The sequence below is a fragment of the Halichondria panicea genome, chromosome 4 (genome assembly GCF_963675165.1).
Source record: "Halichondria panicea chromosome 4, odHalPani1.1, whole genome shotgun sequence".
Classification (NCBI taxonomy): domain Eukaryota; kingdom Metazoa; phylum Porifera; class Demospongiae; order Suberitida; family Halichondriidae; genus Halichondria; species Halichondria panicea.
The window spans coordinates 3,194,458-3,219,962 of record NC_087380.1 but is presented as its reverse complement, the minus strand read 5'-3'; the positions used below and the strand labels follow the sequence as shown (position 1 = coordinate 3,219,962).

General features: G+C 42.2%; 5 protein-coding genes across 5 annotated transcripts in view; 2 read left to right on the top strand and 3 right to left on the bottom strand.

Annotated features, from left to right (window-relative positions):
• The window catches only part of LOC135335357 (nardilysin-like), an 81,420-nt gene extending 71,780 nt beyond the window's left edge, over positions 1-9,640 (top strand). The window contains 16 exon segments of the mRNA XM_064530825.1: positions 4,342-4,436; positions 4,542-4,614; positions 4,676-4,724; positions 4,886-5,036; positions 5,275-5,346; positions 5,413-5,468; positions 5,549-5,639; positions 5,733-5,801; positions 5,882-5,956; positions 6,593-6,697; positions 6,772-6,819; positions 6,989-7,041; positions 7,264-7,347; positions 7,579-7,669; positions 7,961-8,173; positions 9,202-9,640. Coding sequence (XP_064386895.1) covers positions 4,342-4,436; positions 4,542-4,614; positions 4,676-4,724; positions 4,886-5,036; positions 5,275-5,346; positions 5,413-5,468; positions 5,549-5,639; positions 5,733-5,801; positions 5,882-5,956; positions 6,593-6,697; positions 6,772-6,819; positions 6,989-7,041; positions 7,264-7,347; positions 7,579-7,669; positions 7,961-8,173; positions 9,202-9,504 — 1,628 coding nt within the window. The 3' untranslated portion in view covers positions 9,505-9,640.
• LOC135335360 (uncharacterized) lies at positions 9,600-14,840 on the bottom strand. Its single transcript, XM_064530828.1, has 11 exons — positions 14,556-14,840; positions 13,976-14,070; positions 13,200-13,358; positions 13,042-13,112; positions 12,695-12,796; positions 12,494-12,566; positions 12,024-12,162; positions 11,675-11,828; positions 11,110-11,404; positions 10,628-10,747; positions 9,600-10,297 (listed from the first exon to the last, which is right to left on the bottom strand). Exons 1-11 carry the CDS (start codon positions 14,599-14,601, stop codon positions 9,941-9,943), a joined length of 1,611 nt encoding a protein of 536 aa, XP_064386898.1. The 5' UTR covers positions 14,602-14,840; the 3' UTR covers positions 9,600-9,940.
• A 157-nt stretch (positions 14,841-14,997) lies between these two features.
• On the bottom strand, positions 14,998-16,631 carry LOC135335362 (calcyphosin-like protein). Its single transcript, XM_064530831.1, has 6 exons — positions 16,383-16,631; positions 15,967-16,063; positions 15,709-15,789; positions 15,505-15,602; positions 15,341-15,452; positions 14,998-15,282 (listed from the first exon to the last, which is right to left on the bottom strand). Exons 1-6 carry the CDS (start codon positions 16,517-16,519, stop codon positions 15,181-15,183), a joined length of 627 nt encoding a protein of 208 aa, XP_064386901.1. The 5' UTR covers positions 16,520-16,631; the 3' UTR covers positions 14,998-15,180.
• A 1,115-nt stretch (positions 16,632-17,746) lies between these two features.
• Positions 17,747-18,936, bottom strand: LOC135335364 (uncharacterized). Its single transcript, XM_064530833.1, has 3 exons — positions 18,700-18,936; positions 18,146-18,376; positions 17,747-17,956 (listed from the first exon to the last, which is right to left on the bottom strand). Exons 1-3 carry the CDS (start codon positions 18,934-18,936, stop codon positions 17,897-17,899), a joined length of 528 nt encoding a protein of 175 aa, XP_064386903.1. The 3' UTR covers positions 17,747-17,896.
• A 24-nt stretch (positions 18,937-18,960) lies between these two features.
• LOC135335361 (S-methyl-5'-thioadenosine phosphorylase-like) lies at positions 18,961-22,935 on the top strand. The gene is made up of 6 exons (XM_064530830.1): positions 18,961-19,102; positions 19,167-19,253; positions 19,309-19,367; positions 21,821-22,325; positions 22,562-22,684; positions 22,777-22,935. Exons 1-6 carry the CDS (start codon positions 19,058-19,060, stop codon positions 22,807-22,809), a joined length of 852 nt encoding a protein of 283 aa, XP_064386900.1. The 5' UTR covers positions 18,961-19,057; the 3' UTR covers positions 22,810-22,935.
• The last annotated feature ends 2,570 nt before the right edge of the window (positions 22,936-25,505 follow it).

Here is a 25,505-nt window from a genome sequence, read left to right as displayed (position 1 = left end):
AGCAATTACTTTGGATAATGGCATACGTGCTCTACTGATAACGGACAACAGGACAAGCTCTCGTGGTCCCAAACGAAAGAAGTCAGAGATTCATGACTCTGACGCTGAACCAGATGAAGACTCCGAGGACGAGGACGATAGTGACGAGGAGAGTGAGGGTGGTGAGGGTGTGGATGGTGGGGAGACTGAGAGGAGGAGTGCTGATCAGGGGAAGTCCCTACGAGTTAGGGTAAGCTTGTAAATTGGGTGATTTCCCCTTGTGTATCTTGTGTTTACCTTTATACGTTCGACAGTAGAGATACTCAGATAGTGCGTCGTAGTGGCTCAGCTAGCACTATGCTGGCATTGTACTATGCTGGCATTGCAGGAGACATAATAATATTGTAGGCTTGCTATGTACGTGTACATACAGGTAACATGTATTAATTTGGGGGGATTTACAGTCGGCTTGTGGAGTATGCATCAGGACTGGTAGCTACTGTGACCCTCCCCAAGTGCAAGGCCTTGCTCATCTCCTGGAGCACAGTGAGTCCATTGTGTTACTGTTCTTATATCCATTAATTTGCTTGTGCATGCTGTACATGTACATGTTTGAGAAGTACGTGTACGGCTCTGGCTCCCCCACGGTGTGAAGACAAATGATTGAGTAACCACGGACACGACGCTTATATATGTTTGCATGTACGACTGTTATCACTCACGCTCCTTTCAATGTAAAATGTACATGTACTATATATTTATTTGGTGAGACCATTCGTATGTATTCCGTTGTGTTAAACGGCTGTGTTTGATTGTGCAGTGGTGTTCATGGGCAGTGAGAAGTATCCCGGGGAGAACACTTTTGATGCCTTCACCAGCAAGCACGGTGGATTCGACAATGCCTCAACAGACTATGAAAAAGTACGCACTTGTACATGTAGTTCAGTCACATGGAGTGATTAGGATATGGCTCTCAAGAGTTCCAACAATGAGTAATAATTGTTGTCAGTAGACTCGTTTAAAATTTGTTTGTCAAACTTAATAATTATCTTCAACTTTCTCTTGTGTGCAGACAGTGTTCCAGTTCTCTGTTCACCCTCAGTACTTCCAGGAGGGCTTGGACATGTGAGCTCATGTATAGTGTGTCTCCTGTACGATCAGGATAGTGTAGTTAGCCTCGTCAACATGTCGATTGCTCTATTGTAATGTAACTAGAAAAATCGGCCTAGTAACGAGGCTACAGTATAAGCTACATGTACACATGTAGCTTATACTGTAGCTGGAATTTAATTATTATGTGTTTCTTACCTTACTGCTGTTTTTTCCTCTGTTCCAGGTTTGCCCATTTCTTTGCGTCCCCCAGTCTACTCAAGCAAAGTCTGGACAGAGAGATAGAGGCAGTGGACAATGGTCAGTAGTGCACTTGTCTCACCACGGCAGGTCACCCTCTAGTATACAGCCATGTTAATGGGCCCCAAAATCTCCATAGCATGTGTTACAACCTGTGTTAGTAGGCCACCTCTTTATTACAGCCACTGTTAGTCTTCCCAAGGGTGACCATTATAGACAGGTTCACTGTTCATGCCCTTTCTGTCAGATTACATGTATGTTAACTCCTCCCCTGACAGAGTTCCAGACAGCTGTACAGAACGACGGTGATCGTTTGGAGCGCCTCATAGCCAGTGTTGCTCGACCCGGACATTCGTTCACTAACTTTGTGTGGGGCAACAGAGACTCCCTCAAGAAGCAGCCTCATAAGAATGGAGTGGATCTGCACAAGGCTCTCAACACCTACTATAAGAGACACTACTCTTCTCATTACATGACAGTGGTCATCATGTCTTGTTGTGAGTAGACAGTAATTGTACTAATAGATGAATAAAATAACTAGTCTAATGCTGTACATGAACGTACCGTACCTCCTATGGATTGTTCTGTGTTCGACTAGCGTACCTTACGTACTTACATGTACATGTTGTGCATGTACATTGTAATTAATACGTTATTTTTTAACCATTATCTATTTTATTATCTTTATTCAGATCCTCTGGACACTCTGGAGCAATGGACTAGGCAATCATTCTCAGCCGTCCCTCACAAGTATGTATGACTGTTAGCTGACCAGCTCAGCTACATGTAGGTTTTTTTTTATAGCCTGCTTGCTAAAACAACATTCTGCATTGTGTATATACGTACATGTACCTCTTATATTGTACTCTGTAGTGGACTGGAAGTACCTCTGATGTCGGACAATAAGGTACGTAAATGACTCAATTGTAAGTTTCAAGCAATTAATTCTTTTCCCAGGATGTGTTTAATGAGGCCACGTTTGCTCGTCTCTATAAGGTGGTCCCGGTGAAGGATACTCACAAACTCAGGCTCACTTGGGCACTACCACCATTGATGGAGCACTACGGGTTAGTCACCTACAATCTAGCAGATGATACCCCTGCCTAATAAAATGCAAATACAGCATTCTTACAATGTGTTAATGCATTGATGACTACATCTAATGTACGTATACACGTACTTCATGTAACTAACTAACAGACAAATCATGTGTTGTACTTATACGTATTGATTAACTGTTCTTAACGAAATGTTTAAATGTAGGAGCAAGCCAGTGGAATATTTATCCTGGTTGCTAGGACACGAGGGAGAGGGAAGTGTGTATGCTGAGCTCAAGAAAAGGTATCACGCACACTCAATCTGCACATGATTAGTACTAGCCCCTCCCACAGGAACCTGGCCACTGCCCTAGTGGCTGGTAACAGTGGCTCAGGATACGAGTGGAACACTGCCTTCAGTCTATTCACCTGTGACATCACCCTCACTGTGAGTCTGTTGGGATGGGCACTTGTTATCATTTTCTACGTAGTAGCATAATTATAAGCCTGTAATACATCTAGGTTCATACATGTACACCCTATAAAGTCTCCATAGTGTAGCATAGACTGTATGACTGTATTTCAACCTGTGTTAGCAGGCTACTTCTATGTTGCACCCACTGTGTTGGTGTGCCCTTTATAGACTGTATTGTTTTCTACTGTGATGATCACACAATAGTTCTAAAATCCTACCACTCAACTTTCCACTGGTATTTTCACAATGTACTTCCCGTACAAAGTTTATGATATAATTATACTGACGCATACACACACACAATCAGGATCAAGGATTGGAATCTATCTTCCTGGTGAGTCCTACATTTGTAAGCATTGAGTAAGGTCAGGTGTTATTATGCAAGTTTAAGGGTGGTGGTGTCTGTAGGGCTAGGGTGGGGCAGTGGGTCCAAAAGTCAACTGGACTACATATCAGTAGTACAGTAGTACATGTATCTGCTGGCATTGTTGCACGTGCACAAGTGTATATATAACAGACTTTGGTTTTCTCTGTGTGCAGTGTATCACGCTGGTGTTCCAGTACATAAAGATGCTCACGGAAGTTGTTGGCCCACAGGAAAGGTACATGTCATGATGTGTGTAGGTACAGTACGTGTCGTGTGCGCTGTCTATAGTAGCAGGATAGTAGTGATAGTTCAATACGTAGCACTAATGACTACAGTCTAGTACTCCACTACTACTGTTTCAGTAACAGTTATTACTGCTTGTGCATTCACTGTATCTGATCAATTATTGCCTTGCAGGGTGTTTCGTGAGATTCAGGGGATTTCCAAGAATGAATTTGACTTCAGAGAGGAGCAGGAGCCCATCGACTTTGTGGAGGCTCTCTGTGAGAGCATGGAGGTGTGTTGGGCCAGAAGCCATCATTTAGCACACAAATTTAGGTTTTGTTTCGCAATTTTCTAGCGGGATCTCGGGTCAGGTTATGTGCTAGCAGCTTACATGTACAGTAGCTCACTTATCATATTTACGGTTACTTGCGTTTAGTCCTCGATCTACATGTACATTGTAGAAAGCTGGAAGAGCTAAATCAAGTGATGTGTCAATAATGTCCCTGTCATCTCGTACAGTTGTATCCAGTGGAGCACTACCTGACTGGTGACTACCTGCTCTATGAGTACGAGCCAGCCATCATCACCATCGTCTTATCCCACTTCACACCTGACAGAGTCAACATCATCACACTGTCTCCCACCTACACTGCTCAGTGTCGGCTTAAGGAGAGGTGGTTCGGGACACGCTACTGTGTCGAAGGTGAGGGGGTGTGGCATAGGTGTGAGGAGGGTGTAGTGATGGATGTGGGTGTGAGGAGAGTGCATGTGGGGGGAATTAGTCAAATCACTGGTATATGCTTCTAGTTTGTATGCGTTTTATGCAGACATTCCTGCTGACTGAAAGACAAAATGGCAAAGTAAGATATGTTATCTAGTTTGGCATTAATTCACTACTTGTATTCTAGATCTAGAGCTCCATCCAGACCTGCACCTGCCTAGTCCTAACTTGTTCATTGCCACTGACTTCTCAACCGGAGACCCTGGCTCCCCACCCACGAAGGTCAAATAGATTAATTATCCATTAATGCCACACAGTGACACAGAGCAGTAGTGTTGCTACAAGTACGTGCGTCTGTATTACTTTGTATCCTCTGTGTGTGTGCAGTATCCTGTGGTGATCAAAGAGTGCCCCAAGTACAAACTCTGGTACAAGAAAGGTGTTGAGGATTGCCCTTTAGGTGAGTGTGTGTGCATGATCCCCTGAACCCTGAACCCTATGTCCACTGTCACACAACACAGCCTGGGTATGCCTGATCTTCAAGACTCCTCTCTCTATTCAGAGTGAAAAGTGAGTACACACATGTACACACAACACGTATTTCCTATGGCTGTGTGTGGTCAAAACAATGCTGACGTAATTTACCTAGTTTCGTGTTTACATGTACAATGTAGCAGCTGTAGACACTAGGTCATTGTTAGATTATGGAAACCATCTCTTCCTGACCCCAGTTCCAACCTGATGCATATCTTCCTCAACATCTATGGTCGCAACATGACAGCAGTGGCGTACAATGCCTCAGTGGCCCAGTTGGAGCACTCCCTGGAGATCTTCAACTCTGGAGTGGCTCTCACAATCAACGGATTCAACCACAAGATGGGTGTGAGTGGCACGAGGGTGGGGTTGTCTAGTGTGACACTCCTTTCAGTCTAATAGTTGCCTGAAGACTGTCAAACTCATATGTACATGTAGCTATATCCTCAGCTAATACTGATACACTAATTGTAGCCCCCGAAGGCCAACTACATGATTGTACATGTAAACCTGTATCACCTACAAGTACGATTATTCTAAACCTGTTCACATGAGGGTAGTTCAATACTGACATAGTCCTTTGCAGCTGCTGTTTCAAGAGCTGGTCAAATATCTGGCTGACTTTGCGACTGATGAGGAAACCTTTAAGACAGCCAAGGTGCGTGGTTGGTTTCCAGTTACTAAAATCAGATCTTACTACCGTTTATTTTGCATTCCCTTGCAGGAGCAAAGAAGGAAGAGCCTGAAAAACCAGCTACTCAAACCAAAGAAACTCTGCAAGTGAGTGAAGTACACATGGGTTTTATATCGTGGAAATTTCGATTCGAAAACTTAATGTAGTTACGTGTATCATTTGACAGGATAAATCGCCTGAAGGTGTTGGAGTACTGCCACTGGACAACACAGGAGAAGCTCAATGCATTAGACCACCTCACACTAGCAGCACTCATGGTAAGGGAGGGCAATGTCCTCGTGTTAAGTGGTTGTGCCATACTGTATATTTGTTCCGTACTCTACTACATATACATTTGTTGCCTAATTCAGGAGTTTGTGGATCAGTTTAAGCGCCAACTTTTTGTGGAGGCTCTTGTTCAGGGGAACATCACCCCCAAGGTCAGTGTGGTCACTGTCAACCTTACACGCATATTCATTACTCGGTCCACAACTTACCTAAAATTCATTTGTGTGTGTAGGAGGCGTTGTCGATGATGACCTTCTTGACTGAGCACATAGACTATGATCCACTACCCAGTGATGTGCAGGCAAAGGTGAGCTACTCCGAATTGTACATGTAATTCATTACTGACACTGTATGTATGTAATAGATACTGTACATGTATAGCGTAAGACCAAGTTGTTTGTAATGCAATATACATGTACTGTACAAGCCCGAGGACGAGCTGCCTGTATACCTTAATTAAGGTGACATATTTTCACAGGTAGATTTGTTTGCGTTTTTACAGTTTTGTACATTTTGCTAGTATAATTTTTTGCGAAATGTCAATCTGGATACATTAAACAAGAGGGCAGCCATTTATTTGCGAGTACTAATTTTTGCGATTTTACTCTCATTCGCAGAAATAGCACACGCGAAAATATGTCACCTTAAGGTACTACGTAGGGATTCTAATGCTACATGTATGTGTTTTATATAACGACGACCCCTTACCAAATCATGCCTGAGCTACAAGACTGTTAAATAATAAAAATTGAACACGGGAGAGACTGTATGACTTTATTACATGCTTGTTTGACAACATAATAGTAGCTCATTGTTTGTTCCGCCAATCAACTCATATTATGTACAATTTACACTCACACGTACAGCATCTTTTAATACACCTCCCGGGCCCCACACACACACACACACACACACACACACACACACACACACACACACACAGATCAAACCTCGTACAATGCAGTTACCATCTAATACCAACGTCTGTTATCGCCTTGACAACAAGAACACCAATTCAACTTGCACTGTCCTCACTGACTACTACCAGGTACCACACTATGACTAAACTATAGTACCCATATTAGTCACCCCCCCTCCCCCTCCCCCCACTCCACCACACAGTGCTGCCAAAGAACCACGAGAGATGCAGCCATCTTAGAGCTCTTGTCTGTGAGTCACCTTCATTGTAGTACAGGAAACCTGCCAGTGCTAATGGCTAATGGCTTTATAACAATGCATGCTTGATAATTGCTAGGAATATAATGTTTTGCTCATTTTGCCAATGCAACCCCAGCAATTGTTTAGTTGCTTTACACTCTCTGCCTCAATTTGCGTACAGGAATGTATGAATGAGCCTTGCTTCAACGAGCTGAGAACCAAGCAACAGTTAGGGTAAGGGAAACACGTACATTGTACATGTACGTTATTGGTGTAAGAACCACGGTGGCTCCGGAGGTTCATACACGTGTATATTTGTTCAGTGTAATTTTCAGCACTGTATTACTAGTCATAGCCCCCCTCTTTGTCAAAATATCTTCCTACACCACTGTATGCATGCATCCCTTACTACCGACCCATACATTCAAGTATGACTTCTCTCCACCACCATTGCAGATACGAGGTGAGGATTGAGGAGCACAACACACACGGAGTGTTAGGACTCTCACTCACACTCGTCACTCACGCCACCAAGTTCAGGTGGGTGGGTGGGTGGGTGGGGGTTTCCCCTCCTCTGGCAGATGCACCGCTTCCCTCAGTGCATGTAGTTCATAACTATTATACGTAGTGGTCAACATTCACGACCACTCAGGGACAAGACATCTGTAGCATTGATTGGAGTACTAGGTTGCTTTTAAGTTTAAACAAAGAGGTCACATGTTTATATGATAGTAATACATGATTAATGTGCTTTTCCCCCTCTCCGTACAGTGATGACTATGCGAGTGGGTGTATGGACAAGTTTGTACACGACTTCCACAGTGAGCTCACCGCCTGGACACCCAAGCAGTTCCAAGACCAGGTAGTCACACATACAATGTACATGTGTGGGATGGATTGCAACAGTCTCCCTTGCAATCAGCCTTCAACATACACAGTGATGTGCCCACACTGGTCGGTACCACCTCTAGACACAAAATTAACCACCTTTTAGGCCTACATACTACATGTACGTAAGAGGCAAATGTGTGAGATGGATGGTATAGCCACCTCTTCTGGGCACAGCACTGCAAGAGCGTATTTTGGGGTTGCATGTCCTTGTTACATCTTACTCTGGTAATTTTCACCCCCCCCCCCCCCCTCCACTTCCCAGGTGGACTCTCTGATCCAGGAGAAGCGAGAGCCTGATATCTCACTAGAGGATGAGGTGCTGAGGAACTGGACAGAGGTGCTCCTCTGTGACTATGACTACGATATCCTGGAGCGTCTGGCGACTGAGCTGGAGAGTGTGAGTCAGAAAGAGGTGCTCGACTGGCTGCACAGGTACACTCACCCGGGGAGACACTACAGGAAGCTCAGTGTCAAGGTGAGATAAGGAGAACCTCCATTGCCAAACAATGTCATACGTATAATTATACAGCCTCGCCCACTTTCACTCCATCTTGGTCAAGAGGCTAGTGCACCCACAAAGGGGGCTAGAACCCCTTGACCTTAGCTAGTTAAGGTCACTAATTGACACACTTGCAGATTACTTCAAGCCTTTAGTGTCTGTAAGTTTTATTTTGTAGGGGGATCACATTTTATTTTTGCAAATTTTGCTCAGAAGCAGAGATATTGTACAAGCACAAGTCAGTGCTCTTGTACTAGCCTCGATATCATGAGCGGCGTGTTTTCGAGACTTGTATCTCTGTTTCTGAGCAAAAATAAAATTATAGCGTTCAGACACTAAAAGTAGCTAGAAGTAATCTGCAAACGAAGAGAAATCCATTTATTAGCAAAGGTCAAGTGATTTCACCCTCCTCTGATGCAGCCCTTGATACTTGTACTTGGTTAAGGACACATGTATGTATATACAGTAGACTCTCAGTATTTTGGCTCTCTGAACCACCTTCAATATACCGGCCATTTGGTTTAGATGTTACTGCACAAAACTCGCCCTGAAATGCGGCCACTTACTATTTCGTTACACTGGCCAGTACTGGCTGCCCCAAACTATGTTTTCAATGTAATTTTATACGTTTATTACGGCCGGATATGACATTTTGGGTGTGGTTTGGCAGATTACTCATAAATAGAGAGCATATATATAATGATTCATTATCCTCGAGACAGAACCGCAAAATTAGTCATTAGATTCGAGGTATGGTCGTTTTTTTAGCCGCAGCTATTTTCTGAAATGCAGCCACCTCGCTATACCGGCCAAGCTGCATACTGTTTACAGTTTACTATATACATATATATGCTCTTTAGTAGCACCTCTCCCCTCAAAATACAGCCTCTACATCAATTAATGGCTTCATGATACCTGGAGTAAATGCTCCTGTGCTTACCCACAGGGGTACAATTACAGTGATATGTGTGTGCTAGTTGTGATCACATGATCCCTCTCTGTAGGTGGTGTCTGGTTGCAAGCGTTCCCAAGTCTCCAGAGCCAACTCAAGCGAAGAGGAGGTCACGAGATCGAAAGCATCGACCCCAACAGCCATGCTCCCTAATATTTGCCTCCAATGCAGTACGGAATATTTAAACCTTGCATCTGGCGAATCATCCGTTGACCCTCCAACCTCTGAGGGCATTCGGGCGGCCCTTGTGAGAGTGTGTGAGGATGCACCCTGTGATGGGTGTGAGGGTGTGGAGAGCTTTAAGGCCGGTCTGTTTGTACATCCATCACAGTCTCATGATCAACTGACTATATAGCTAGCTCTTCTAGCTGACTAGCTCTTTAATTTTGCAAATTAATTAAGAAATTAACATATCCAATAATAATCATGTTCATAAAATTTTGTGCAGAATAAGTTGACCCAAAAATCGATGGTTGGATATTAATAAATTATCAAGATCAAATCGAAACAAATGTGAAATTTTGTCACAAATGTACACATAATAATTAGTGGAAAGCTGCATGACAGTAATTAAATGACTCCTATAAATAAGCTTTGGTGATGAGATAATTAATGACATGACTTGGCTATATTGTGAAATTGCACAAATATAAAGGGTTTGTTTATACTTGACTGGTCGGGAATAAAAATAAGCAGCCAATTACTCCGTTGTACACAAATAACACCTACGCTAAAAGACCTGTTAAAATCAGGCATGAGTTCAATTCACGACAATTGTCCATCACATGACCTCACTCTTCGACTCCATTGGCTGCCACCATGGCAACAGTGCTTGATGTAGAAGATTGGGTGGTGAGACTACTACTGACCGATGACGCGGACACCAGACCACTAGCAATCAAGGCAGCTTGGTCTACCAGACTGTCAGTCAACGATTGTTCAGGAGCGAGGGACTTGTGGGGGAAGCCATTACTAGACTCTGTGAGGGAGCGTCTTGGTGAGAGTGTCTCGCTGGGTATATCCTCCTGACTGATTGTGAGGGGAGTGTGCAGGTCAGTATCATCAGGCCATGCAATACTGCCCACTCCAGAGTCACCAGCCTCAGACTCGGGAGCCAAACCAGACTGACTCTTGCTGGCGTAGAATGTCTGTGAGGGGGTGAGTGGTAATAATTATACTTCTTTTTGTGACACACACATACATGTACATGTACAGTATACATGCATTGATTAGTGTATATACTGGTCATGCTTGGAGCTACTAAAAAGTACATGTACTAAATAAATAATAATCATGCATGTGGTACCACAGTTGAAGTAACCGGGGGACAAAGCCACCTCACCAGTTGAGACTGAACAGCATGTCATGTAGTTGGTTGTACGGGTAGCAAAATATTTATGGCCACTCATAATTATAGTATTCAACCGTGTTAGCTAAGAGGTTGGTTTATACACGTTATTCATTGTATATACACTCACCAGCTTCTCGTGCAGCTGTGTGCGGATGTACGGGAGGTCCAGACTGGAGTAGGGAGGGGTCAGCCCTATCACGCTGAACTGACTGATCGTGGCGGCATTGTGGTTTAGACTCTTACCAACCTGCAGAGAGATAGAAGTAGAGTGAAAAGGGCATCTAATGACTGCATGTGCATGTACATGTATTTCCTAGGTACTACATGTATCAGACTATCACCAGGCACGAAAATACGCCTGAGTATACACTAGAAACAATCATCTAAATGTACACACACTGTATATTACATAATTATGATTGTACATGTACAGGAACAAAAGGCCAGACATGGCACACTTACATGCGTGTAGCACTATAAACACCAAACACACAGACAAAGTGTCACAACTACAACTTCATAAGTATGCTTTGCACATCACACTGTACATGTACAAATGAGAGCAAGCTCCTGCTAACAAAAATAATGATTATGCTATTTGGTACTCACTGTGGAAGACACGGTGTGTCTCCGCCTGTCCCTCTTGCTCTTCCTACGAGTGACAGCTGGTATGAGGACCTCTCCTCTCTCATCCTCCTTACGTCGTAGGAACTCTCCAGGTCGGCTAGACGGGTTAGATTGGTCCACCGTGGGTCGGCTGAGACTAGGAGAGGAGTTAAGGGTAGCGTCGTCACTGGAGGAGTGGCTTAGACAGAGCTTCTCAATGTAGGAGATCAGAGTGTTGCAGGTCAACTTCTCCTCAAGGTATTGTGGACGAGGTACAGGAAGCTGGTCCTGCTGGAGGCTGTGTGTGTGCGTGAGGGGTGGTGCAGCTAAAACTAAGTGCTAAGTGCATTTTTTTTTGCCACAATAATCAGGGGGATAACTTTACAAGGTACTTTTAAAACAAACACTTCCTCCCGCAAGTGCAATTTTTTGCCACAATAATCAGGGGGATAACTTTACAAGGTACAAACACTTCCTCCCGCAACCCATACAAAATATAAATACACATGACATTATTTTAGCACACAATACATGTATATAGCAATTCAGCATAAATTCAGTCACTCACATTCTCCGCCTTGCAAGCCTCTCCTCCCTCCTGCTCTCAGTGTGGCGCTCCACCTCTCTCACACGTTCCTCATTGGCCGCCTGGGAGTGGAGCATCTGTGCAGCACGAAACTCGTCTTGTAGCTGGCGACGCTGCTGCTTCAGATCATAGATCTCTGTAGGGAGACAATTATGCTAAAAGAGGATATGATGCATGTTGCGTCTAGGTATAATATTATAGTGACACTTATAATTCCTAACATTTATAATACTGCCAGTAGGGTTTGCAAATTGCTTGCTTCATCACCCTAGTAAATGTAGACAGAATAAATGTGGGCAAAGCTTTAAAGTATTAACAACTATATACCCACCTTTCTCAATGGCGTCCTTGCGAGAGAAGGCTTCTTTCCTCATCTCCTTGAGCTGATCCATCTCCAACTTCTTCTCAGTCGAGCGGTCCTTCAACGACCCTATCCTCTCCCTCAGACTCCCGTTGGACCGATACAGAGCCTGTGGAAAATACCTTTACTTAAATTTATAGTAATGTACAACATACTGTATTAGTTTGTGAGTGTCGCAAAACTGGTAAATAAATTAGTACTGGTAAATACACAGGATACTTGCCAAAACGCAATAGTTAGATCGCAAAGGGTTAAATTTTCTGCTCATTTGGCTCAATTGCAATCACCCGCAAAATACTCTAGTAATTCGTAACAGTAACCACAATACAGTAGCCTCAATACATCACAAGTAGACTGACTAGAGTGGAGTTATGAGGTCATTTGCTCACAAAAGGCAATGCAACAACATGATATTAGGGGACAGTTGAATAATAACTCACATCTCTGTTCTTTCTGAGACACTCCTGTCTTGTTCTCATGTCTTCAATCTCACTCTTCAACTGATAATAGGCCCTGGAGGAGGACAGACATGTATATGTATGATTACAGTATACATACTGTAAATGTGGTATTTCTTAGCAAAAATATGCGACACAATGAGGTGCAGTAGAGATTACACAAATCCAAGCCTCAAGCCGTACCTCAGCCTCTTCTTAGAGTTGGTGAGAGTGGTGATCTCGTGTTGGATGTTCCTCTCCTGAGGAGCAGAGTATTTCCTCGTAATCAACTGAACCTCTAGTTTACTGTGTGAGGAAGAACAGAGAGGTATGGTAATGGAGCATCAGATCAGAGAGTACAATAAAGGATATGTGTAGAGTACAAGGTACATACAGTAGCTACATTTGTATATTATGTGTAGATATAAACTGTTTGAATCGGCTCTACATAATTATAAGTATACATGTAGAAGCACGAGTACATTAAGGCATGGCACAATCCCAATTTCTTAAAACTATGACGTAACGTCGTAACCCTGGCTACCACCCACCTGATAGCCTCGTCAATTTTCTCCTCTGTCTTGTGTCTCACTCCAGCTATCAGAGTACTTGCATCGCTTTTCTATAGAATAACAAAAAAGAAATTTTAGAGTACATGGTTCACCGTACTTAAAGGTGCATACACGATAAGAAATTTATAGGCATTCACCTTTTTGATGACATCAGCACCGAGGCTCTGAATTTCCACTTCAATCTTCTCCACCTGGATAGTGTTGTTCTTCTTTTCTTCTTTAGCCTCCGATAGGTGGCTTGTCAATTGGGCTAGCTCTGCACTCAGACTTTGAGTGGGGTTCCAGGATATCAATTTCTGTATCCACAGTCAAGGAACATACATGTATACTCTCGCACACACTAAAATTAAGCACAATCACTTCACTACATATGTTGTTCAACCAATTTTGTTGACAACTTTTTACCACAAGAGGTTGAGCCTTTTAGCCTCACAAAAGACTCATTGTTTTCATAGCAGTAAACAGCTATTGCTGATGCAACACAAAAAAATCTGACAAAGGCATGCTATATCCTGCATGGCCCAAATTAGGGATATTTTGGCTTCCGTAATTATAGATATTGACTGTGACAAGCACCAGCATCTGTCAGTAATTCCACAGCGACAACACGGACATTCATAAGCACAATAGGATAAACACTATGTTGGAACTACATGTAATATAGAAACAACACAGCTTCAAAGTGTTAGCTAGCTGCATGATCAGATTTGGGACACATCGGATCCTGCATAATTTATATACATTATTATGTACGTATCTAGAGACAGTATCAGTTCTGTTTTTTTGGCATGTGCAGGATACTATTAGTATTAGTATACGAATTGTAGATTACGTTCTAAACAAACACATAATTGTGTGACATCCTGAAGGGATTAATTTCACACCGCTTTATATAATTGAGGTAAAAGGATACCAGGCTGGTCTCTTTGTCAGTAATGGCCCGTCCAATGGCTTCCACACTCTTGTCCAGTTTTTTCCTGTCAGGTCGTGGACCCACACTAGAAGTTCCTGTACAACAATGGAATTTTTTTAATGATATCTTCCCTGGGGGTGTTAACCACTGTAAATAACATTGGGGCAATCATATTTGGATAACAAAGGGCTCTTTTGTTTATGTTTATTAGTAGACATGGTGATGGTGCAATTTCTAAGACAATAGTAGCTAACATCACAGACAAGAATCAAACTGGGGTATTTGGGAATTATGTACAAAATTTAATAACGCTCACTGTTCATTTGTTTATCACCCATTTTCATGTAGCTACATTGTACGCACATGTTCGTATTAAATTCGAAGGTCAGAACCAAATACCATCAATACAAAGCAATCATGAATTGCAGCATCTAGAGCTGGGCACAGTGAAATACTTTCCTTGTACGGAATGTTGACGTGACAGAGTAAAGGACTATAAAACATTTAGTACTTGGAATGATCAATAACAGAACTAAAAGCATAGAGTACAATTATAACGTGTATAGGCTAAGCTTCATACCTTTAGGTCTCTTTCCCTCCTCTTCTGTGACCCCCCTAGCAGCCATTCTTCAGTGCTGTACACCTGCTTGATTTGGAAGGATGTACGTCTTGACAACGTTGTACTGTCGTAGTCTAGTCTAGTCTAGTCTAGCCCACACAATGTAAGTTGTCGTAGATACTGCTATAATTTCATTCTATGATTCTTAATACCTAATACAGGACATGTTCTGCAGCTACAAAAAAGCCACAAAACGACTTCTGTGAAGTTTACAATCTGTGAACAAGCTCTAATGAGTAAAACAGGAAATATATACATGTCATGCAGTAGTCATGTGAGAGGGATTTTCCCTCAATTAAGGACTTTCCCCACTTGTAGAGAAGACCACACCCATTACCTATCAAGTGCACTGACCTAGCCTCGAATCTAGGCCTATTAGTATTTTAATCGAGGCTAACACTGACCAGGACAGGACAACTGATATGACCATCATACACCGGTAATTGTAACGAGTGAACAAAAGCAAAATGCTGTAAACAGAAAGAAGCTGAAAGTGCAAAACTCATCGTAAATGCTACAAATGGTTAAATTGTTCAAGTATAACTAGCTACCTTGATCTATATGTCAGCAGAGTTATTATATATGCTCAGAGCTTCCAGGCATTCCTCATCATGAGGTCAAAGTACGCATCCCCGTCGATGGAGGCACTCAATCCAGAGTAGTAGCTCATGAACTCCTCACTTGTGACCTAAAATAGAGAAAAGGAAGTGTATGATCACAATCACGTACAGCTAGACTCAAATTACTTTTCCATCGGGGTCGTCGGGGCTATCAAATCTTTTAAGGAAGTCCATGAAAACTTGCTCCTCAGTCCAAACACCATTTCTGAACTTGGAATGCTCTTTCGCATTGTAAACACTACAAGAGCAGATTGTATTTGACCACATTATGGGAGCATTAATTTGAATACCCTCTGAGATCCTCTATGGTGACAATTCCATCTCCCGTCTTGTCCAGCTTACGGAAGGCTTTCATGACAATATCCTTCCTAGAATTTGACATGGGGGGCTGTTGTGTGAAAGAAAAGATGCAAACAGTGAAAGTGACAAAGTAAAATAACACCTCACTGGTGTATACCTATTCAAATATTATTTACAATCTACAAACAGCTCACCCTGAGAGCCTTTAGAAACTCATCAAAACTCAGTGTTCCGTTCTTGTCCGTGTCAAATGTGGCAAAAAGCTGCTTGATCACCTAAAGTACATTGCAAAGCAATAAATAAATAAATGGCTGTGCAATAAGTTTCTCAAAGGTTTCAATGAAGATTGGCATAACTCACTTAGAAACCTGAAACTGTATACAGAGGGCAATTAGTTCAAATCGTTGGTGAACATTCTGACACACCTAGTTACTAATGAGTACTGTACTCACACCATCCTCCAGGCCGACTTGATAGTCATGGATTCCCTTCTTGAACTCTTCATAACTTAAACTTTTGCTACCGTCATCGTCCAAAACCCGGAACGCTCTACACAGGAGATATACAATCATAATACTTTATAGCAAACAAGATTACTGTACTTCTTCTAAATAAGGCCCCCTTCAAATAAGGTGCCCCTGGACATTTCACCTATATAAATTCATTCCTTGTTTCTTGTTTCGCATACACTAGTCTCAAAAACATAAGTCATTAAAAAGTGACGCGTATATGCGCGTGCACACGCACAATCGATCACAAACCGGCAACAGAAATGACACATTTGAAGTAGCTAAGCTACAAATAATCTGTGCTTTGTGAAATGCAGTGCAACACAACCCTCCCGTCATCATAATAAACAGGCTTTTACCTTCCTAATCCTTTGATGCCAGCTGCCCCTCGTGACAAGCACTTGAGGCGCAGGAGCTCCACAGGGTCGGTCTCAGTTTGGGCCTTTCTCTTGCTGGCCTGCATTAGCTCGTCCTCGTGTCTCTGTGTGGCTGCCATTGCTGCAGATAGTATTAAAACCTGCTGATCTTGACAGACTAGTTAAGTTTGTAGCGAGGCTAGTGTGGTGATCGATTTTATATCTTGAGCCTTTAAAAACCTGACCACCCACTTCCGCTCACACCTACAATAATTAGTGCGCATGCTCGTTACAGCCCCACCTTCTTCTTCATCACAAAACAAATAAAAAACAAATAAAAACCTGTTGTTGGAATTACACTATACCTGGTCTGTACATGTATACGTATGCTTATAGACACTCAATAAAAAACGTAAAAAAATTATACAAACACACATAAACACACATAATCAATTGAGTCCAGATCTTGACCGATTGCAAGTGACAGCTATGATTTTTCTTTGTGTGAAGCGTTCTTGGATTGCACTAAAACTGAGTCCTCTCGTTTCAGGCAGTATGATGACAATGAAAAACACACTAACCAGTAACACCACAGCAAACGACCACCACGCAAATTTCGGTGTAACAGCGTGTACATAGCCCTCAAAGCTAGCAGTGACGACTGTAGCCATAAGCCAATTACTCAAGAGTAGCTACACTGCTGGCTAAAGTGCGTATACTATCAGGTAGTAGTTCTGACAACATAGTCCATGGAACAGGTCCCCAACCAATCGAGAAAGAACCCATGAAAAGCATAATACTTGTGATAGCCAGCCAGCCAAAGCTTGGGTTTAAACAAACTGCTGGACCAGTACAAGTAGCTCCCAAGCACTTGTTGCAAATGTCAGAGTAGACGTGGAAGTACACTCCCAATGTAATGCAACTTAACAACATGCCAATTGAGCTTATGACTAAAAGTGTTTTTCGGCCAAGTCGGTCAATCAAAAATACAGAAGTCAAAGTTCCAATAAACTGTACACCACCTACAGCTCCTAAAGTGGCAAGGTTAGAGTCTAAATTGTTGAAATGGGCTTGTTTGAATATAACAGAAGAGAAAAATACAACCGCAGCTATACCTCCAAACATCTGAAAAAACATCAGCATGATTGAAAGCAGCAAAGGCCAAAACACAGCAAAAGATTTGAGAGACCCAAGAACTTGTTTCAACGAAATATTACTATTTTCAGCCGTGGCTTGGATATCTTTAATTTCATCTTGAATAATAGATCTTGCATTCGTACCATCACCTCGAAGATACTTCAAAACTTTCACATAGTCTGGTTCACCGTTTTGTGGTATTCTCCCCTTGAGGAATAACCAACGAGGGGACTCGACAGTGGTGGGGAGGAGCATCATGATCTCAAATGGCAGCACAACACCTGCAGCAATGAGGGCACTGTGGTAGTACCTGTAGCTGGGGAACACAGAGTTGACTGTGCTAGAGCATAACCAATCAACATGCCGATTGTGACAAACAGCTAATTCCAGTTGCCAAAGAAACCTCTCCATTTCTTTGAAGATATTTCCCCAACATACACCTGTAGGAAACAGAGGACACAATCATATACATGCAGGTTTAATTGATGTGCAAGTGGTCAGATTTGCATTGCAGCTTTTAAACTATTGATGGCTCTTTAGCGTGACCATGGCCAGTGAGTACCGTCAGGAGTACTCCTGATACTATACTAGCACAGAAAATAATAATAAAGGCCTTCAGTGAAACTTACAGCGACAGCACCAGCAGAGATTCCAGCAGCAGTACCTGTCAGTAGTCTCCCAATGAGCAACATAGCAACAAATCCATTCATGTTGTCCACAACATATGCAGAGAAGGCAATCAGGAGCCAGCCAACAAACGCAGGAAACCCGACAGTCATCACCACAGCTTTTCTTCCTAGTAGCTCTGAGATGGGCCATGCAGTCAGACTACCAAGAGCTGCTCCCACCGTCCCAAATGACTGAGAAGGGAGATTTATTATCACTAAACCAAAATTAATCGTTTTCTTAACATGAACATGGAAGGAATGCTCGTTAATTTTGGGTCAACACAATGCAGTGAAACTATGGGATAGGCTACATGGGGATACAATGGGACTTCAATCACTGTCAGGTACTTTCGCTAAAATCATGGCCACAGAAGATCTGATATGGCAATAACATTGAGTTACACAGAAAGCTCAACCTAGTACCTAGCATGATCTAGACTCAAGTTACAGAAAAGTTACAGTGACATTTTTAGAAAACAAACAGCGTCCAATGCATAAGGCACACAATAACTCACTGCAAACAGACTGCCTGTGGTCTGGTTGGCAAGTATCTTCCTGTTAGGGTTGGGCTCCTCTGCTAACTCTGCCAGTGTGGGTGAGGAGAAGCTGAGCATGAGACCACACAGCAGTGAGGCTAGACAGACAATGAACGAGCACACAGCAACTGGCCACACTCTCTCCTTCTCTTTCCTTGAGCTATTGAAATCTGAGGATAATAATACGGATCCATACTGTGTGCTTCTTAAGGACATGACAAAGCAATGTCATGCAATGTTGATTTATAAAAAAATAATTGTTAGTCTTGTGCTTGAAATGTAGCTTCTATAGTGATGGACCTTTACCTATCAGTACAACATGTGGTGCAGTGAGTGAATGCAGTGTGGAGATCGAGCTAGAATAATGCCACAAGCTCTCAAGGTATAAAGCTGTATTAATGCATAAAAACAATCACACAGACATAATAATCAACACACACACACAGATAGGCATTATTGGAGGAACTGGGCTGGATGATCCTGACATCTTCACTGAGAGGGAGGAAGTAACAGTGGACACTCAATACGGGAAGGTAACTAACTTGGAGTTGGCAACACATAGACAGTGATAAATATTTTATGCTGCAGCCTTCTGATGTTCTTATCTATGGGAAGATAGATGAAATTGCCTGTGTCCTATTGGCAAGGTACTAGGTATCCTACATCATCACCTTATGTCACATAATTATGCCTAAGTGCGTATGCGCAAGCGAGGAGGTATACGGTAGTGTGTCTGTGTGTGTAGACTGCTACAGCTGCTCAAGGATCAATCAAGTGCAAGTAAGAGCTTCTATAGGCTTCTAGTCATGTTTTCTTGGATTTTAATTAGTGGATTTGCAAAATAATGCTTCATTCTCTAGTTATGCCTAGTTTTGCTTACTTGGAATGCCTTTTCATGGAGTGTTGCTACTCTACTTAGTAGTTAGCTCTGCACTAGAACGCTAGCTATTGGTGGCTGCAAGAGTGAGAAAAGAGCTGCAAGGCTCTGCTGATGCAGCCATTACTGATCTTAGGCTCGGCATCGATCGTTTTTAACAACAATAGTGGTCGATCATTACCCACTCTTTGAGTTTGCATACAGCTAATGCAAAAATGTCATCATGATAATTATTATAATATATTATGTGTATAAAGCTATTAGTAGCTTTACGTTATGTAGCTTTGGCACCTCCACCGAGGCATCAGCACCCGCGGTGCTTTCATTATTATATAATAGATACCTCTGTCTGAGGGGGAAGCTTGTCTGACGCTTTACAACCTCTTGTAACGTGGTATAGGCCCTAGTTTGTTCCTCCTGAAACCACACCAGAGTACGTATCACATATAGCCTGACAACATCTTTACAACCTCTTGTAACGTGGTACAGGCCCTAGTTTGTTCCTCCTGTACCAGGGAAACCACACCAGAGAGTATGTATCAGGTCTACACATATAGCCTGACAACATCTTTACAACCTCTTGTAACGTGGTACAGGCCCTAGTTTGTTTCTCCTGTACCAGGGAAACCACACCAGAGAGTACGTATCAGGTCTACACATATAGCTTGACAACTTCTTTACAAAACCTCTTGTAACGTGGTACAGGCCCTAGTTTGTTCCTCCTGTACCAGGGAAACCACACCAGAGAGTACGTATCAGGTCTACACATATAGCCTGACAACTTCTTTACAAAACCTCTTGTAACGTGGTATAGGCCCTAGTTTGTTCCTCCTGTACCAGGGAAACCACACCAGAGAGTACGTATCAGGTCTACACATATAGCCTGACAACTTCTTTACAAAACCTCTTGTAACGTGGTACAGGCCCTAGTTTGTTTCTCCTGTACCAGGGAAACCACACCAGAGTACATATCAGGTCTACATACATAGCCTGACAACTTCTTTACAACCTCTTGTAACGTGGTACAGGCCCTAGTTTGTTTCTCCTGTACCAGGGAAACCACACCAGAGTACGTATCAGGTCTACAAATATAGCCTGACAACTTCTTTACAACCTCTTGTAACGTGGTACAAGCCCTAGTTTGTTCCTCCTGTACCAGGGAAACCACACCAGAGTACATATCAGGTCTACAAATAATTATAGCCTGACAACCTCTTAAGCTCTATACAATTATAGCTACCGTAAGACGTCTAATTAAGGCGACCGTCCAAATATGCGACACCCTCAGCTATGTAATTTTTAGCCTCGTTTCCAGGCTGAGTTGTCTCTAAAATAACGCTAGGTCGCCAAATAGGCCTGGTATTGATTGTGTCTGGGCATAGTTAGGAACCAAAAAACAAGATTTTGCAAGAACAACACACCTGTCGACAAGGGCCGGCAGTGTGATCCTACGCATTAGCTTGTAGTCTATCACAAAGGGCAGCAATTGATAGCAAAGAAACTTGCCATATATACCATGTTGAAAACTGGACAAAGACGTTCTTCTTCCGACAGAAGCTTGAGAGCCTGGACCTGTTTTGCAATGAGAGTGAGGCCTCCTTGCTTCAGCAAGAAGACAATTTAAACTTGCCATGCTAGCTAGCTAGATAATCTATGGCTAGATTTTAGTACTTGAGAGCATTACATGGAGCTAAATTACTTATACAGGGAAATATGACAAGAAACAAAATTTGAAAATTTCTACTTTTGTTTCCGGTTCTCCTAACCATGCCCAGACACGATCAAGACACAATTAATACCAGGCCGTATTTTTCAACTTTGTTCTATTAATAAAAATCGGCCTGGACGAGACTAGGTAATTTTCTGACCTCTAAAAGTAGTGTCAGCTGCGTTGACAATTATTTTTTAATGTCGCATCCTAAATGGAGGCAAGGTAGGCACACCCTAGCCCCGATTAACCGGCTAGAATTGAGGCAAGTAGACTGAGTAGAACTAGATTCGACCATCTAAATAAGCGACACCAGGTCTTCAACATAATTTTTCAACCTCCAAAATAAGCAACCTCTGGCTTCGTAATTATTAAAAAGTGTCACCTTACCTTACTTAGAGGTCTTACGGTACTTCAATAATAGACCAATGCCTAAGTGTTCACATGTAAATTTATATTATGTCACCACCTTGAGCTATAATAATATCTCTATTCATTTCTTTAAACTACTACAGGCACGGTCGTAAACATGAAATAATGCCAACCAACGTAAATTATCGAGCCAACATAGAAGCTCTACGCCTCGCTGGCTGCACTCACATCATTGCTACAACTGCTTGCGGTTCTCTGAAAGAGGAAATACACCCGGGGGATATAGTCTTCCTCGACCAATTCATCGATCGTACTTTCAAACGTGAACCAACATTTTACGATGGAAAACCAGGTAGCAAAAAGGGAGTATGCCATGTGCAAATGGACAAGCCCTTCTGTGAGAAGACCCGGTCAATTTTGATCAAAGCAGCCCAAGAATTGAAGCTGAACTATTTTGATAAAGGTACAGCTGTCACCATTGAGGGACCACGGTTCTCAAGTAAAGCAGAGAGTGTACTGTTTTGCAGCTGGGGATGTGATGTGGTTAACATGACTACTGTTCCTGAGGTATGTCTTGCTAAAGAGGCGGGGATATGCTATGCAAGTATTGGTCTACCAACGGACTACGATTGCTGGAAAGATGAACCAGTAAGGAGGATGCATGTTATATGATAATTATATATATGTATGTACCCTTAACAATCTTTGCCTATCATTGCATAACCTCTTAACTTATAACTTCTTGGCACAACATGCGTATTACAGAGGACGAACTGCATGTAGACCATAAACGAACAGTAATTTTTTTGCAATTTTCTCCACTTATAGAAGCACCTGTGGCTCTTAGTATAATCATTTTATAGTGCACATTTTTACCTGTGTAGGTGAATGTTGCTATGGTAATGAAGACCCTGAGGGACAATGGAGATAAAGCCACCAAACTGATACGGAGGGCAGTGGCTCTAATGGCACAGGAGGACTGGACCAGCACAATGGAGGAACTAGCAGTGAGTATTTGCTAGCATGAGAACTATACCGTATTTAATTTGCAGTATTTTTTTCCAAGTGAATTATCCAATGCCCTCCCACCTCAATGCAGGCACTGGTCAAGACCTCTGTCATGTTACCTTGATAGGGAAGCCTAGCTGGGACACACTCAGTGATCCTCTATGAGACTGTACGAAATCATAATAGTTGTGTGTGCTCATTTGTAGGTAGTGGTTGCTGAATAATTGAATAAAACATTATTTGTAAATTATTACAGAATTTGTACTCACTAGTTTGGTTGAGCTACTGAATAACAGTTTGTAACAAGGGCATGTGCCCTTGGTTGTAGGTTGTACACGTATTTACATGCAAGCAGGTGGCGGCTAGGTTATAGCATGATGCCCCATGGGCTGTGTTTACAGCATGGATATATACCCGTAGCGTGACAGATTTTGACATGCCTGATTTATCCCTATTAGTTTAGTTCCCATTGATATAAATTCAACTGCTAGGGTTTAGCTAGCGCTTAAATGCTCTATAGTTTAAAGTTGATCAACATAAAATATTGATTCACCACATGTACCATGCACACACTTCTAGGTATCTATATTGGTACTATAGTAGGCTTCATCTGATCAGTGTGTGTGCATGTGCGCCTACACTAGCTACCCCACTTTCCTAGTAAATGGTTTAATATGTGTTCAATGCAAATTATGCTTTCCTATTGAGAAACAGAATGCAATTGCTAAAATTCAGATTTTTACTCTGCTCATGCCATGCACCATTGGATGGTGTTCATAGTTAAGATATGTTATCAGAGCTGGTACGCCCTTGTGCTTGGTGGGTTTACTGCCATAAATCCCTAGTAGTAGTACACACTTGCCATTGTTAGTGGTTAGGTTTTGGCCCACTTACAATATTGTCATTTAACCACTAAAAAAGTTTAGTTTTGCACAAGGGCTCAGCAGAGTTCAGATAGGCTTCCAGGAAATGTCTATAATATAGACATTTCCTGGAAGCCTATCTCTAAACTCAATATAACTTTGCATAATTTGTCTTACACAGGTACACCTAAAACCAAACCACATCACAGAGACTGACTTCTCCTTTATCTAGCCTCCCACTTCTTAAAAAGTAATTGATAACATATACAAGCCATTCCAGTATAAGACAATTGAAGGACCATTAACACATGCACGAAGTCCTACTAAATAATGGAATGGCACTCATCTCCTTAACAACAATTCAGGTCTCCATCAATTCATCCCTAAGCAACCAATAGTTTGAGGTACACAACAATATGGGCTATTTACAATTACACACCTTCAATTATACTAACTTAATAATAATGTTAAGTACACACCAGGTAAATATAGTATTGTCAAGTCTAGCCCAGTACTGCCAAAAAGACTTGCGCATGGTAAAAATGCATCTATAGACCTAGATGGGGCTTGCATAGACCTAGATGGAGCTCCAAAAACCGAAACCTCTAAGGGGACAGGCGCATGAAACCATGCATGCACAGCGAGTCTTTCACTACCAATTGTGAAGTTGTAGAGCTAAATTAACTTATGTGCATGGAAGCCTAAGAAGTAGCTACTCTTCTGTAAAATAAAGGTCACTGATCACTTTTACCATATAGATAGTACCTACAACATTAGACACTCCGTGGGAATCTGTATCCCAGACAGTCCCCTCAAATGCAGCCAAACAAATTATGCAGTCACATGTAGTAAAAGCGGACCACTTGTGGTCTATGGTCTCCATTTTTCCAAGAAAAGGTGCATTGTCTTAGCTTGTACAAATCATTCATAATACTTTTTTAAGATCTCAGTTAGTGTACTTGTAAAAGCTTTAAAGTTACTTACATACCTCTGTCAGTGAGTAAGTTACTGGGTAAGAACTTATTATTTATGGTGCTTACTCAGTATGTGGTCGGGTATATAGTCCATTGTGTGTAGCCACTGCGACAGATGACCTCCTTTGGCAGAGCGAGGCATTCCACAAAACACGGACCACCACTACCCACTCTATTGAGGGACTACGCCCTCCGGTTAGCGGTGGCCGATGCTTTGTGAATCCCCCACCCCGCAGAGTACTAGCCCGATAAACGAAAACCGGCCTGCAGAGATATCCACTGCAGTAGACTGATGGTGGTATGATGAACTGCATATTCTTTTGCATCCTCTCTGACTTTCTGAGGATTTCTCAAAGCTTTCTGGTGGGTGTGTCAGTTATCGAAATGCAAGCTGGCCATGGGCGAGTAGTAGCTAGGACACCCTAATACATGAGATTCAGTCTGAAAATTTTCCTTAGACCCACTATATCTAGTTATCCTATCAAAAACTATACCCAGACAAGCCATTGCCCGTGTTTCCTGATTAGTGTAAGTAACCACAAACGCACTACAACAATATAATAAGTAAATACAACCATTTCAAAATATCCTAACCATTCATTCATGCCAGAGTTACCACATGTAACACCTAAATGTTTTTTAATGAGCTGTTAGCATTAAAAATGTGGAATGTATCCTATACTGAACTGGACGGAATTAATGGATCAGTAAGAAGCTTGCATTTTTTTTTATGGCCTGCAACTGAAATACCACTTTGCCAAATACAGCCATCTAATATGGACTTAGTGGATATAGTAATATTATACATCGTGCAGATGTTAAATTAAAGGGTAAAGAAATGTCAAATTAATCTCCCAGAAACTTCGATACTATTGTTACGGGAACCAACCAGGTTTTTAATAAGTATACGTAATTATAGTACAAGAAGTTATCACAGACAACCTCATAGGTTCACTAACAACGTCACAGAGGAGGCAATCGTC